This window comes from Athene noctua, chromosome 1 (assembly GCF_965140245.1).
Source record: "Athene noctua chromosome 1, bAthNoc1.hap1.1, whole genome shotgun sequence".
In the NCBI taxonomy this organism is placed as follows: Eukaryota; Metazoa; Chordata; class Aves; order Strigiformes; family Strigidae; genus Athene; species Athene noctua.
Window position 1 is genome coordinate 101,906,343 of NC_134037.1, and position 16,260 is coordinate 101,922,602.

Sequence of the window (16,260 nt, forward strand, 5' to 3'; positions counted from 1 at the left end):
TTAACTTAAACAGGTGCAGAAAAGACTACTCAGATAGAGGATAGAGCAAATCTATTGTATAAGGGGACATAAAGCACTTAGGATCCTCTTGCCAAGCAATTCAGTGCTGAAAGCAACACAGCTCTGTAGGTATGTCTTGTGTTAAGTAGCGTAAACCTCACAGGAAAAACAAGGCTTGATTAGAGGAGGAAAAACAGAGGCTGGTCCCAGCGCAGAGGGTTTGACTGCCTGTCAAACTGGTTGGGGCAGATAAGGAGCAAAAACTGTTTCAAGACAATCTCAAACAAGTGAGCAACAGAAGTGACCCAAGCACTTCTGCTTTGAGGCTTCACATGTTCAACCTGACCAGTTTCCTAAGGTTCGTTAATACACAACAAAATATGTTATAGTAATTTAAATTCGGTACTGATAGCTTCTACTTACTGTCAGAGAGACAGAAAAAAGTTTCCAACCCACTGTCTAGCTCAGGAGTGGAAGGGCTCTCACTGCCCGGAAGCAAGAGGGACAAGCATCTCTCCAGCTGGAAAGATGACAGACAAGCTGTACTTCAACATGAAAACAAACTTCAGCAGGGTCTGCACAGCACTTTATTCATATTTTCACTACTGTTTGAGTGAATCTTTCCTGGGCCAGACTTCTGTAGTTTAGGTATGGTCTGTTCCCCCACTCAGCTAGACATTTAGTACATTCCCTACTATAACAGGGATGTAGAAAAAATGTCTCTGATCTTTTTTGCTGTCTCTCTAGGGCAGGCTACAGTTTGTTCACTCTGAAATTTCAGTCTTTTATTAATGTTTTAAATTTGTTAAAACACGTGGGGTGAGGAAGCAACAGGCCCACCTAGATTTAAACTTTTCTTTATTACATGACTGTTTGGGCAAATTGTCCCCTTCAGCCCTCCATTCCCAAGTCAGCTGTACTTTAATAGTCCATTACCAGAAGAGAAACAAATCTCAATATTTACTTTTCGTGGAACTATCAGATAAACTCTGGGTCTATTTCTGTTCTATTCACATTCTCCCACAATTTCCATTACAAGGTAGGCACTAAGCACTTTGACAAGAAGTTCCCCACTGCTAAAAATCTCAGTGCTGAAAGGAAAAGGAAATATTTATTTAGGTTTTGATTTCAAAGAGAAATAAATTTTCAAAATTGAATTGGAACTCCCCTCAACTTACCCCACAACAAAGCAGGCTCACAGTCTAGCAGCTCACAGACACAAACTCTCCATGTTGCAAAGTGAATTTGAATCCCATTTTACTGGCAACACCTTTGGTTTGTTTAACTGTCCTGGACAACCAATGAAATCTACACTTTCTGATTCATTTGGTTAGAAATGCTTCATAGTAACTTCTGTTCTCTTCCCAAGTTTGCACAGCATCCAGCAAACAGGACTACCTGCATGGATGCAGTATGCACAATACCATAGCATCTAAAATTAATTTTTGATCATTAAGTTGTAAATCATTAAATTGTATGATACTTCAATAGAAATCATATGCATGACCCCAAACTATTGTTTTTCAGCAAGTTTACATATTACTTGGCATGTATTATGCCTCTAGTCTTCCCCTCTACTTGAAAGCATGGCAGTCTTCTGGCAAACTAGACAATCTCCTTCCCAACCCCCTCCCCCCCTTCTGCTTTTCTTCTTTTTAAGACTAGTTCAGCTTGACATACAGTATAAGACTTTTGAGTAGTTAGATCTGAAAAAAAGTTCCCTTCTCCTATTTGCAAACAAGGCTGCACCCTATTTAAAAACAAACTTCAGCTCTCCATCCTTAGTTGTTTTGAATGGGGGGGGGGTGGATAGGAGTGGTGGTTGGTTTGGTTTTTAATAAATTATGTAATACTGAACTGTGGAAAATGGTCTGTAGTTGTCCAAAAGCAGCAGGCTACTGTCAAGTCCAAAGCAGTAAGATGAACTATGAAAAGAGGAAAGTACACTTGATTTGCATAACTGATTCTGATTTTATCCCTACTTGATGGTGACTTTACAGTCAATAAAAGAAAAAAGAAAAAAGATAATTGAAAGGAAGAACAAACAGCAAAAGTTATATTAAGCCCACTTCAGCATTTTTCATTTTCTCATTCTTTTCTATGTATGAATGATGAGGTCCAAACCTCACTGAAAAGCTCTGGCAAAACTAGTATATAAGAAAAGATTACATTTCAACTTTTCAAAACCTGAAAAAGTAAACAAGAATACAAGAAAAGCAGCTGGGTAAAACAAGCAGACTTTAAAAAAAAAAAAAAAAAAATCAAGACTTTCTAACTGCAGAGGAATTGCTTTCTTTTTTGCTTGTAGTAGAAGCACGAGAAATGTTTCACAAAACCTTTACAGAGTAGCAGTGGATATTTTGCTGTTTTTTTATTAAAGCATAAATAAAGACAGTATACAACCTATTCAAAACCATTCAGGGTATTTAATATTCATTTCTCACCAGCTTTCCCTGTCTTATAAGTATGTAGTTAGTCCCGCTTACAAGAACTCTGTCCTTTCCTTGCCTCCTCCATAGGAACATGTGGTTATTTTTGACAGTATGTTAACACATGCTGTCTGCTATAAATCGATTTTTGAAAATATACTACAGCAAGTTATTTTTGTTTGGGGATTATATGCAGGCAAAAGCAAACATGACAGACACACACACACACCAAAAAGAAAAAAAAAAAAACAAAACCTTCTCAAACAAAGCTGTTGGTTTCAAAAAGCAGAAGGAAGAAAAGGATAGTTCACTTGATACTCAGAAAATTTTCATAGGATAAATTGTATTTTTTAAATGTAAAAGGTTAAACATGGGGTATATTGCCAACAGAGGTTAAACATCAGTGCCATCAGTGCTGTCTGTCAGTGACAGCCCAGTGCACCAGTGCATCACCCCTACAGGAAGCACCCTGCAGATGTTGTACCTTCACGCCGCTGGAAGAAGTGGTCAATGCCCAGTCCAGAGGAGGTTTCAAATTGGCACTAGTATTTAACTGCTCACATTAAACTCATGCACAGCATGCTTTTAAAACACATATGAAACACCTAGCTATCACCAACAGCTTTTCCACATGACGTTGTGATTAGCAGCAATACCAGCTCCAGGAGCTACTGCCACTCCAGTGCATTGCTAGCCCCAACATCTCCCGTGCACAAGTTCACACCAGCTGGTGGTACCACCTGTTTCTGCACTAGAGACCCGCTAGGGAGCTTGACATCAGGGGAAAGGAACAAAAAAAAAAAAAAAAAAAAAAAAAAAATCTTTATTTCTAGCTCAAGCTAGCAGCTTCGTGAAAATAAGACTGCTCATGGCACGGTAACAGTTACCAGTAAAAAGGAACTCATTTGGAAAACTCTGATACTGTTTAGAGAGGAGAAAAAAAACAAACAATTTTTTAGGCAACAAGAATTTTATCATTCTGGGAATCTCAGGTGTCCCACAATTCCAGGGCTTTCTTGATGTGATCCACTCCTGAACTGCATTTATTGCCACACAGCAAAAGGGAGATTCAAGGGAAACTAGGGGAAGACCACCGAGGATGGTGGAAAGATCCATTAACATACAGGGTTGGGACTCAAGAACCCTCCACTGAATGTGGGCACTGTCTGCTGCTGCTCCTAGCTCCAGGAAAGTTAGAAGGACCTGGTGCTAGCACACTCAGTCCTCTAGAAAACATTGTCTCTGCTAGAGCCAAAGGTGGCTCAGACACAGATTAAAGAAAATGAGTTTCAAAAAGCACCCCCTCAAATCCAGAAGCCTTACTGAGGAATCCTCTGCCTTACAGCCTGAACCCTGGTAGTATGCACAGGTCCTTGGCTCCTGACAAACGCAGCCACATACACAAACACACACACACATTAAAAAAAAGGTCAGACGGAACTCTCATGTGCCACCTAGGAAAGTCTATTAACACCGGGAAGCCCACAGTTAGGGCAGTTAGGGGACTCGGGAGACTGTATCAACAAAAGAATCAACATCCTGTTATTGACCTTGCGGAGCATCTACCCTCTCAGTTTCACTTGATTAGCGTCACTGTTTTAACTAAATTATTCTCTACAAGGTTTTCTGGAGCCAAGCCCATAAACCAATGATCCATGAAAAACCATTATGACTATTTCCTTTTCAAAAATTATGTAAGCAACAGAGATTCTATCAGGGCTGGAAGAAACCCATCATACTTTTTCTTTCCTTTTATTCCTCTCCTCCCCTTTTTCTTTCCTTTTATTCTTCTTCCCCCTTCAAAAATACATAATAGTTCAGCAATAAATAGCAGTTTTCTTGCTTTTATGTATTTGGCACATACCACCATTTGACTCCGCTAAACAGAGCGCTTCCTCACACATAAGGCATCTATTCTCTTCCTTCCACTCCTGTGAGTTCTATCCAAACAACCTGAAGAGACAGGATGTTTAAACTCAAAAAAAATCACTCTCTGGAAGGCATAAAAAAGCTTTTGAAAGAGCGTCATCTGTTCCTGAAAAGCAACCCAAAGCTTTTGCTAGCTTTGCCTACCTTTCATGGCCCAGTGTGACATTTCAGTATAGCACCCATCCTAAACAGCTTTAATTTAGGGCTGCAGTGATAATCTAGTAATCCCTCAGAAAAAATTTTCTAGAATATACTTCTGACAGCACAAAATATTAAGGCATCCAAGATGCGCCTGATTCTAGCTTTACACACGTTTCAGCTTATTCTGGGAGTTCACCCATTCTCCCTTCCAGAAGTCAAGGGCAAAGCTCCTACTAATTCCAAAAGGATCAGGACCTCTCTCAGTTGTTAGCCTCAAGTCTATCTAACACTATTATTAGCAAACTGAAGTAGACTTGGCCGTTGGTACTGCAACAACCTGGCACACCAAATAGCATCATGTGTCTGTGTGTGATGGTAACATTTCCCTCTTCCCTGTGTACTGCTCTGCCAGAGCACCTGCGCTCCCTACAGCTGCTTCCTGAAAGGTTACAGAGGCAACCTTAATGGTCCTCCTCGAGTTGCACAGAAATGGTTTAACTTCAGTAACCAGCCACCTTACTAACTGTTACTGAAGCAAGACAGAAAAAAAATAATACCTATACACACATAGATATAACATATATATTTATGTGTATATATTATAGATGTACTATATAATAAATGTCTACATATTTGTATCTATATTTTATATACATATTTTATCTGTATCTATAGATATATATTTTGTATGTGTCTATATATTAAAAATAATTTTTATATATATATAAAAAATAAAAAATACAGGGTCTCACTTCAAGATATTCCCTTCCTATTCCTGCCACAAACTTGCAGTTTTTTGGAAGTTCAAAATTTTCCTCAAGTGGAAGGCGTTTCGATGGGATACAGCAGTCAAGAGGGTAAAAGCATTTATAAAAGGGAAGCATACAATTGTGATTAAAGCAGAGAACCTATAATTAAGTAATAAATAATCTGTTTCCAGTTCTACTTTTTTTCTTTTTTATTGTGCAAGTAAAGGATAAACAACATTGTCCAGAAGCCCTTCAGTAGAGAGCTACTCATCTAGTACATGAATTCATAAAGACTGGACATTAGTCTGCTTGAGCCTTCAAAAGCCTGAAACCACAGATATATTTAAAGAGTAAAAAATAAAAAAAATCGATACACAAAATAACACTTGATACCCCTTAACTCATGACCTACACGAATCAGCTTATCATGGTCAGGCCTTTCCTCCTCTTCTGCCATCCTCACCTTCCACCTGCCTCCTCTTCTTCCACCTTCACCTTATCATAAAAACATGATTAAAAAAGATGCTGTTCCTCCAAGCATCACGTCCAAACAACCCACAGCCAGATTTTTAAGTTTAGTAAAAAGTATTTTGCATCTTAAGAAGCCTAATACCAGTAGACAAAGGTCCCTTAATGGGTATCTGCCACAACAGATCTTTCTGTCAGGCACTTCAGGCAATGATAAACTACAGCCACTTCAGAACTGTCCACTAAGTCTTTAATAAAAGCCCAGTTTTTTACTGACACAGCTACATACAGAGCTTCTATGTGCAGCCATAAACTGCGTGAAGATCTCTAAAGTACTTTTAAAGTCTCATAAACGCAGACTTATGTGCTATTAAACAAAATTTTCAATATTCCCAGTGGAGTATATATATGTATAGAAGTATTTCTTTAACAGTATATCTTTTGAGTGCCTGAGCAACAAGCCTCAACGTATCCTGCCACAGAGTATATTGCTCTCCATTTTACACACATTGCAAAATGACCCACTTCTTTTGACCACAATAAAAAGGTGACTACTTAAATTATTAGGTGATCAGCATTTCCCTAGCAGCCCAAACAAACACCACCACGATTTTAATCTAAACACATGTAGTGATACTACTTTATGGAAATTTTCACTTTCTAGAAACAGTGGACATCCGTTCACAAAACAGGCTCCTCCAATTTATACACACAAGCACATGCTCTCAAGCAGCCTGTACTCCTCACTAGGCTGACAAGATGCTCCTAAAAATATTATCTGCACCATAAGTTTTACACATCAAAATGTACGTGCTGAAGTAAATGCCTCTTTCATTGGAAAAAGAGAAAACAGTTGTGCCTATTGATTCAGTACCCTTAGAAGTCTGTTCACTAACAGCAAAACAGAATAAAATTAGCTCTTCATCCGGGATCAGGCATGAAAAAAAGCTTTATTTAAAGGCCAGGTATATTGTTCCAGCTAAGCACAAGCCACAAGACTTCAACTGACATTTACTCTGGCAACCTCACATAAATCAGGAACATCTATTCTACCTTCAAAAAGGGATTTAGGATTGACCACGTTAATGGGATATTGTTCATTTCTTAAGTATGCCAATTCACACGAACTTGTTTTCAATAGAAAAAGTCACAGATTAAAGTATTTCAATTCCCCTTGGAAGAAAAGGAGCTTTTTGTGAAAGCTGGCAGTGTCTCTTGCCTTTTCTCCAATTAAGAGAACAAAGTCGATGCAGAAGAGGTGGAACCAGCTGTAGGAGGAACACCATGAGAGCATAGAACCATCTGTGCTGAAACATGTTAAGTGCAAGGACCAAACACCTTTTTTTAACCAAAGCACAATGGAACAGGCAAAGCCACAAACAAGAAACAAAGGTGTCTTAAGAGTTGTACAGAGAGTGAAGACAAGACAAAACAGAACTAAAAAGTTCTCAATTCCCCTACTCCAGAGATAAAAAGGGGGAAGGTTGTATACAGAGTGTACAGACTGCTGCTGAAGAGGAAAAGCCAAATACCAGGATTGCTCTCCTGTCCAGAAGAGAAGAGTGGGTTAGGATGAGCAGGCAGTGCCTTGCCATTATGCCTGACCCCACAGCACTGACTGAGGAGCTCCAGCACACACCCCACCTGCTACAGATGGCTCTCTGAAATCTTCCCCGTTTTCCAAGGCAAATATGCTTTTTGTTGCACTTCTCTATTTCTTAGGAGCTATCCCACAACCAATTACAACGCTGAAACATTATAAAGGCAGGTCTGTTAAATCTTCCTATCCTCTCCTATTTAAAAATCAGCACTTATCACTACTTAAGCAGAGTAAACTTTGGTAATCTTCATGCAAATGTATTTGGGTGTTTAATTCTCAAGGCAGGTAATAGAGATGGATGTTCTTTCCATGACTAGAGAATTTTCCTTGAGCTAACTGAAAACAGGCATATTTTCAGTAACGTCCACTACTGCCAATAGTGTTGCAAGGAGGCAATGCAAGAATGATTTATGGGCTGTGAATAGCACGTAAAGCTGTCTTCAAGTAAAAAGGATCATCTCTGCATAGAATAAATTTAAGCACTCAATTATCAATGCTCTTAATTTTACATATTTCCTAACTAAATAAAAAAACCCACAGCATACCCTAGCCCTTCTCAGAGGTACCTGTCACACACCAGGTAAACTGTATCGGTTATAGCTAAACACAGCCAAAAAAAACAATGCTCAATTAAAAAATTCTTAAATCAGATTATTTCATGTTTTTCCAAGTCTTTTACCATCCTATTTTCACATCACCTTAGCGTTCACCACTATGTGGCCCAAGGAGAAGGTAACAGTCAGTCAATCTTCTAGATCAGTCTCCTGGAAGCTGAAAGAGGTTTTCCAGCTGTAACAGCTGTTGAGGATCTCCTCTTTCTCACTGCCTCTTCCAGCAAGCATTTTTTATTTCATTTTAATTTGAGTCCCGCAATTTCTGACTATTATACAGAGAGAGGAAAAAAAAAAATTTTTTTTTCCCCCCCAAGTAAACGCTCAATAAATATCACTTGAGCAATTATCCTGATTCCTGGTGGAAGTATGTTCCCCAAGCCACTTGCAGCATGCACAGTTTTCTTTCATTTACCATTTGGGAAACACCACTCTTGAGCATCTGAATCTTGTTCCAAGTATCTTCTATCATGTAACAGATTTACTTCTAGGAAAGCTGAAGCTATTGTCTCTGCAGATAGTCACTGTCTCCTAGACAGATGCAAGCTCTGACCACACAGAGCACAGCAGATCCCTATTTGCATTGCAGCAGGCAACTCAGCACATATCAATGACTAGGAGTGCATTCAATAAGGAAATTGAACTTTTTTTTTTCCTAATGGAAAACCACATTAAATATTTTAGTAACCATATAAAAATCGTAAGGAAAAAAAAAAGTTTCTGACACTGGTGACAATTGAGTTAGTGGGACAGTGCTGCCCATGAAAAAAATCCTATGTTTCTAAGTTCATTTTCCTTGTCCATGCCTAGTGGAAACTACAGGTTAGCCCCTCCCCACACAGAATATGCCTATATCCTTCACCAGCTTCTCCAAGGGACTTAGGAAGGGTGTAGTCTTGATTAGCCCTGGAAGAAATCAAGTCAGAAAGAAGGAACATAAAGAAAAACATGGCATTCTTGGCAAGTTAGAGAAAAAAAATAATGTGCATTTTTATAAATGATTAATTTCGCCTGCCCATTTTAACTTATCAACAGTGGAGTGTGCTGATGACTGTTACATTGTACTCAACGTGGTGCCATATTTAAAGGTAACTCACCGCAGAAGAGGATTGCAAACTGCTCTCAGTGAGGGTCTTTGGCCGCTGTCCCATAATTTGGCAGTAAATAGGGGTAGTACAAAGATGAGGCATAGCTGAACACAGTGACAAAGTAAAGAGGCTCCAGACACTACTACTATCACTTCTTCGCAAGCCATTTGTAAAAAGACTGTTTTATATACCTCTGCTGCAAACAAGGGTTCAGCCCCTGGCATTGCATCTGGCTTGAGAGGAGGATTAACAACGCACTGAACATTCTCCAAGACCAGGGCTCTTGATTTCAGCCCTCTACGTCCGGCAAACATTCAAAAAGGAGGCTACAGCACTTACAGGCTTGACAAAAATTAGCATTTGCATCTGAGGGACAAATTTCAGAAGTCTTAGTACAAAACTTTGGTAATTAAACGCAGCATGTGTATGCACACACATAAATATGGGGAGCTCCAGGCAGAAATGGATGAAACTGCTTTTGAAATGCTGATCCTTCAGGACTCGATTTCAAAACTCTGGGTTTCCCCCAAGTCAATTAGAACAGCTAATTTCTAATTACATGCTCACTTCCAGTTTGATAATGGTGAGAAATTAGGCTAATCAGAGACCCAGTCCTGCACTCACAGGAGCACCTACAGCACAGGAACAGAGGTCAATATGCACAGGTACAGCACAGGCAAAGGAACCAACTCAGCAGCTCAGCACATTAATTGTGAAATAAACTTCAGAACTAGAATTGCTATCCAAAAACTATTAATATTGAAGGGATTCTTACAAATCCATAATTACAGTAAAGCAAATCCTCATCATAAAAGCATTGAAAACTTTATTCACACAGTCCTAGAGGAAGCACTTTCAGCAGCATGGCTCATTAGAAAGGTATTCTTGCATTAAACACCAATACCAAAGACAAATGTTAATGCAATACCCCCAAGCCATGCTGAAAACTGTATTACGGCAGTGAAGATTTACGTATTTAATTTGATTCAGTATCCCTTCACAGTGGAAAGCAATCAAAACCCAGTGATGGCATTTCGCATTGGTTTTCAGATATCAAATATAGCTTATTATAAAATCATATTCTGCAAAACCCACACCATCTATACCATTCAATACTTATGAATATTGAGAGTTATCATTACCACAATTATTGGGAAGAGAATCCATTTATCCTTCTGCTGACCGGTTCACATAAAACTACTGCAAACCTCAACAGTACTTGCTGCTGCTTCACTTCTGAAACTCTGCATTTCTTTAGCACGGTTCCATCGCAAAAGAGAGAAAACTGCCTCAGATGGTCTGCTGGAAAAGGAATATAGCTATGAACAAAGGTTAAAACTGAAAACTTGAAACTGCTTAGCAGAGGTGTGGCTGCTGAAACCTGACATAGTTGCGTCACCAAGATTTTACTTTGGCAAACACGGCTTCCTGAATTCAAACAAATCTTAGACAGAACTATCTTTTGTTCCAGTAATAAGCAATTATTGCACAGACGTGCTTTCAAGGTCACTAGCAGGAAGAACAAACTACACCAGGATGTGTCACTCATAAGTAATGTTTTAAAAAAGTTAACACCAAGAAATATATATTTAAAGCTTTCCATGCTTAGCAGGATGCAAAGTGCTTACTTCCTTCCAACTGACCACAAATAAACGTGAACAAAAAGATCCACTAAAAAAGCAACCAGTATTTTAGAGGTTCATATTCTTCTTTATTACACCTTATTTTTACCATTCTTTACAACCAGGATTATTTTTGTATTACTTTGACAAAGGAAAACAAAATTAAATGCCTGATTTTAATAATTTTGGGAGAAGAAAATGTTGTCTTTAAAACAATTTTAAGAATAGAAGAAAAATATTCACCAGGGACTTTGATCTCCTTTATATTAGGAACCGTAATGCAAATATATATTTGGAAAAGAAGCATTTTCATATTTGTTAATGTCAGGCTATGTAAGCTATATCAATATTCTCCTTAAAAACAGAATAGCACTCTAATTACAAGTACTGTTATATCTATATTAACAAATACATTTACATTTAACAAAATCAAAAGTTGCAATCATTCCTAACAGATGCCATTTGTTCTGATCTTCAGCAGCGCAATAAATACATTCAGATTACTATTGACAAAAACAGGCATTAAAAAAAAACACAAAGAAAAGCCAGTTTTAAAAACAGACATGATAGGGAAGACGACAAAATAATCCAAACACAAGTGCTTTAAAAGAGATACAAAGCACCCTTCTTAAGGATGTAAAATAATTAAGAACAAGGAGGAAGATTATCCCACATTTGTCTGGCAGGGAGGTTTTACACCTTTCTTGAAATCAGCTGATGATGCCTGAAGTTAAATACATGATATGAGACTAGACAGACAACAGTATGTTCTCATACTCAAGGTCACCAGGTGTGTAGAAACTATTACTATGGACTTTCCAACACAACTGTTAAAAACAGAGGTTTCTTTAGTTCACCTGTGTATTTATTCATCCTTCAGTTAGGGTAAACTGAATATTGCCAACTGAATACTGAGTGACAGTGAAAATGATGCAATTGGTTTGGATTGGGGTTTTTTTTGCCTTTGGCAAATGTATAAGTTGTCATGTCTAATGCTTTGATAGATTTAACTACATTTTAGGATGCACGACCATACTTCAGCTTTACTGTGCTTCAGAATACACAAGACTACTCAAACATTACAAGAGCAGTTCTGGTAAGACACTGTTCACCAGTGGTTACTGGATTTAAAAAAGCTTTCAAAAGACCTAACACAGGAAAATCACACTTTAATATCTCAGTGAGACCACAGAAAACAACCGAAACAGATGAAGAAAACGAATTGATAGATTTACTGCCATCTGTAAACGCAGTCTCTCTCAACGCACATACACACATGAGCAATGACTAACTCCTGTAATTCAATACAAACAGTAATAAAAGTGGGGTTTTTTCTCTCCCAAGCAGAAAAGTCAGTTAAGCACCTTCCTTTTGCAAGCCTTAGAAACATGTACTGAGATAACACTTTGACATGAGACCTCCTCATGCCCAAGACAGTACTTTACATCCATAACATACAGACTTTGGAGTGTAGGGTTTCTACTTTAACACATCTGTACAAGCAATTCACACATCAAGGATTTACACACATGTACATGGATACAAAAATGTAACAAATCCAGTATAAACTGCTTTGCAGATGTGCTCTGTAACACCAAGCAAATGAAAGAATACTTAAGTGCATTATAAGTTTAAAGCCCCTCTGAAAAAAAATATTTCGTTCCATTTGATAATTACTAATGGCAATTGACTAGGATTTATTCTGACCATCAAAAGAAAAGGTTATTTCATAATCACAAACTACAGAGCTCCCTGTACCACAGGAAGGGGAATCTGCACTAGATTAGATGGTTCTCCAGCACGATTTGCCAAAATACCCATGTCCTACAAATTCACCTTATGAATTCTACATTGTATTTCAAAACTACACAACAGATCTCAGAAACCTCAAGGAGTGACAAGAAGATCCAACATGCCCAACCTGACATCAACTGACTTACATTTCTCTTTAGTAAGAGAAGTCAAGAGTTGTATTTGACAATTTCAAGACTGAGTCTATTGCACCAGCCCTTGCTCAGCCCTCAGGTTTTTATTTACATATCTGAGATGGAAATTCATATGCTACAGGGCAGATCTCAAGTTCTCACAAGTCTTTTCCCTGGTGACAGCAGTGGCTGCAAAGTAGCCAGAATTGGGCAGATGAAGGCAACATGGCTCCAACAGTCAGTACCACTTGGAAGCACTTGAACTGCTAAGACAGTTCATTTTCAGCCAGAGCAATCCCTGTTTAATTCTATTTATATTCACAGAGTTAAGAGCCCATGACTTCTCCATTGATGCTACAGCCTCATACCAACTTCGTAAAAGCAGGAGAGAAGAAGATACTTGTATGTTTGTAAGACCAGTTATTCCTGATGGTTTTCCCAAGTAAAAGTTAAGCAATATAAAAATCAAAGCATTTGATTTTTGGTGTGGGGGTTTTTGGGTTGTTTTGTGCCTTTTTTTTTTTTTTTTTTTTAAGAAAAAGGAAGTAAATAAATGTTCCTCCCATCTCAGGAGGACCTGACATACACTGAGGTCACGAGCTGCCCATGTGGTAGGGCTCTACTTGAGAAAAAAATTTGAGTCTGGTGAGATTACTAGTGAATCTAACTTACACCATGTTTCTAAAAATGGACAGCATTTGCTTCTCCATTTACATTAATAGCAATCAGAAATGCTTTCTTCTGAAGGGGAAAAACCCCCCACACCTCCAAAACGTGCTTATGCTCAAAAGCATGATTATTCTACACTTTTCTAAAAACAGATTATTTACTGTAACACCTCCTTCTTGCTACTCATAGGACTATCTAAAACATCTCAGGTTTCAGGAGAGTTCTCAGCTTCGGTAGCCTCCGAAGTGTTTTTCAATGTAAACACTAATTCTATGAGAACAAGGATAAGGAAAAAAGAGTGGGTGGGAGTATTTCCTTTTCCTTGGATTTAGTTTTGCTGAGTGTTCATTGTTCACTGGAGATGTTCTACCTTTCCATTGTTTCATATGCTTCCCCCACCCCTTTTTTTTTTTGATCCCTTGAAGACAAGCACTAAGATAAAGCCATCTATTATCTTCTATATACTTACAGTTTGATTGCCCAATTCTGGATTTAGAATATACACCAAGGTCCTCTTTTATCTGTAAAGTCATGTTTGTCCTGCCCCCTTCCTTCATAAATTAAGACAGTAATTAAGCCTCTGTAAATCCTCTTAGTCCAACCTGCTGTCCTTGTCTCCTTGTTGCTCACTCATGCTGCTTCATCAGGTTACTCTATTTTCTCATAAACCTCCCTTGTCTTAACCAAACTAAGTAACTGACTACTCTTATACAGCTTTTGTCATTTCACCATGTTGCTCATGTTGACAGTAAAACACATGTTTAGAACAAAGAAAGCCCATCATCCTTAAATTCTACAATAATTCTTTGACATATCCAACTGGTCACAACAGTTTGCTGTGCTTCAATGCACCAGGTTCAGCATCTTTTTAACATCCTAAAGCCTGACAGTAATTCATTCTCATTAACAAAACTAAAAAACCAAAACCCCCACAAAACTAGAGTACTTACCACAACAGTCCCATTTAAAATTTTCCTTTAACTACCTGTTGGAGAAGGAAATATTCCATTTATTCTGTATTTTTGTAAGATGACACATTACGAAGTAGACCATCTGCTTCATAGAGTTATCACCCTTCTGATTTCCTTCCCATGCGTTTGTCTGATGTATTTTATGGCTTTCTGTATTGGTTTCATTAGGGTTGAATTCCCTTTTTCTGAAGGGTCTCTGTTGACTCAACCTTGGTGTACCACTCTGTCTTCCTGCTTCCCTTTTGTCTGTCATTTGGGTTTTTTTTCCCTTCAGACATATGTATCCTTTCTGAGACCAGAAGTTACTTAAAACTTTTATGGCCTAAATTTGATTATTCAAGTTTCTTTGCTTCCTGAGTGAAATTATTGATGGCACGCTTCTGTCTGAATGGGTAGGAAGACAGGAATTAAATCCTTCCTCCACAAATTCACTGGGCTTGTTTGGGCATGGCATTAGTTAGGTCAGGGTTACCACCTCAGCAGCACTCTTGCACATTACATTTAGGAAAATATCTAGAAAAACCACTCATATGTAAAAAAGACAAGTATCATGGCTTAGTTTCCTTTGTCCATGACAAAGATTTTCAAAACATTTTTGGCTCTGAGCTAATTTGCTTTCACTTTAAATAAGGGAGAGAAGACAGAAGATAGAAGAGGAAGACGTTTCTAAAATGTTAATTGATTTTTTTCTTCTTTTAAATCACAACCGGCATGTCTAAGTTCAAAAAATTACGACTGATATAGCAGAACTTGGCCAACCCCAATCAGCTGCCTCTGTACTTAGTGCAAATGAAAGGCAGGCATTCAAAACTGCAGCAACCTGTTAAAGCACATTGCGCAGCTTAGCTCATCTGTCCAGATCAGTAAGTAATACTGAAATCCAATAGATACCTTCTAATGCAGAATCATATAAAATAATTCTTATGCTGACAAAAAAATCCTCCTTCTTCATACTTGAGTGATAAAAAAATACAAATTTGCAAAACACAAAAAGGAAAAGTGTTGTTCAGAGGTAAGAGATTTAAAATCCTACTGGTAACCAGAATGAAGTATGAGAAAAAATTCCACTTGCCATAAGCTAAAAAAAAAAAAAAAAAAAAAACAAAAAAAACAAACAACAACAACAACACAAACAAAACAAAAAAAACCCCAAACCAACAACCCAACCCACAAACACTAAGGTACACAACTCAAATTATAGCTCTGATACTATTTGTAGCAGTAATTAGTTAAGGCTGGGAATGTTCATTGTGTAGATAGAGGTTATTTACTTATTTTTAAAAGACCTTGCACTCTACATAAAAATAGAGGTAAAGAGCAATGGACTCGTGATTAAACTCCTTATAATATAATTAGATGTAAAATTCAAGCCACAAAAAAAGTCAAATGCTGATTTATATTTATTTAACCTTAACTGTAGACTAATAAAATTCATCAGAATATCATCAGCAAGGCACAGTATCCTTTCTACTCTGCAGCTTTATATGGATTTGTTATTTTTTAATACAGTGGTATATCAATGCAGTTTAACAGAGTACTAATTGTAACTTCAGACTCCCATATGTGGTAATATCTGGAAGCCTTTACTTATTTAGAGACAAAAATCAATTTTGTACTTTTAAGTCTATTCTGTGGACTACACTCAAGTTCAGATTTTGATTTAGTAGAGAAAATAATTATCATAAAACAGCCTCGACTTATTGTCTCAATTCACTTTACTAGACATGCCGGTGTGTTTTACAAAAGCACAAACAGAAACATCAGCTCTTTATGCAAGTTTTGAAAGCATATACATGTCCTCCTTAAAAGAAACAAAAAAAAAAAATCAAAAATCATATTTTCAGGATAAGTTTCTTTTTAACATTTTAGAGGGTAAATACCTTCTGTTTCATGCCTACCTATCCCCTGACTCTGAGGCCATGAATAAACCACCTGGGCAAAAGTGCAATTTTCTGCACCATGCCTCCTCTGTAGTATTATAATCATACTCCAAAACATTTTATTCAGTTTCTTTTTCTCTTCGAAGATAAATGTAATTCTGCTTTTTCAAGCACACGT

The 16,260-nt window shown here is 37.7% G+C and overlaps 1 protein-coding gene across 4 annotated transcripts in view; it reads right to left on the reverse strand.

The window, feature by feature from the left end:
- EML4 (EMAP like 4) overlaps window positions 1–16,260 on the reverse strand; it is a 166,695-nt gene that overhangs the window by 115,786 nt on the left and 34,649 nt on the right. For 2 of the 4 annotated variants that reach the window (XM_074897123.1, XM_074897119.1), the window contains exon 1: window positions 13,701–14,003. The exons of 1 other annotated variant lie outside the window; for it this stretch is intronic. In XM_074897123.1, coding sequence (XP_074753224.1) covers window positions 13,701–13,788 — 88 coding nt within the window. In that variant the 5' untranslated portion in view covers window positions 13,789–14,003. Of the gene's footprint in view, window positions 1–10,157; window positions 10,278–13,700; window positions 14,004–16,260 lie in introns of those variants that run through there. One more of the 4 variants, XM_074897122.1, reaches the window with a different exon arrangement.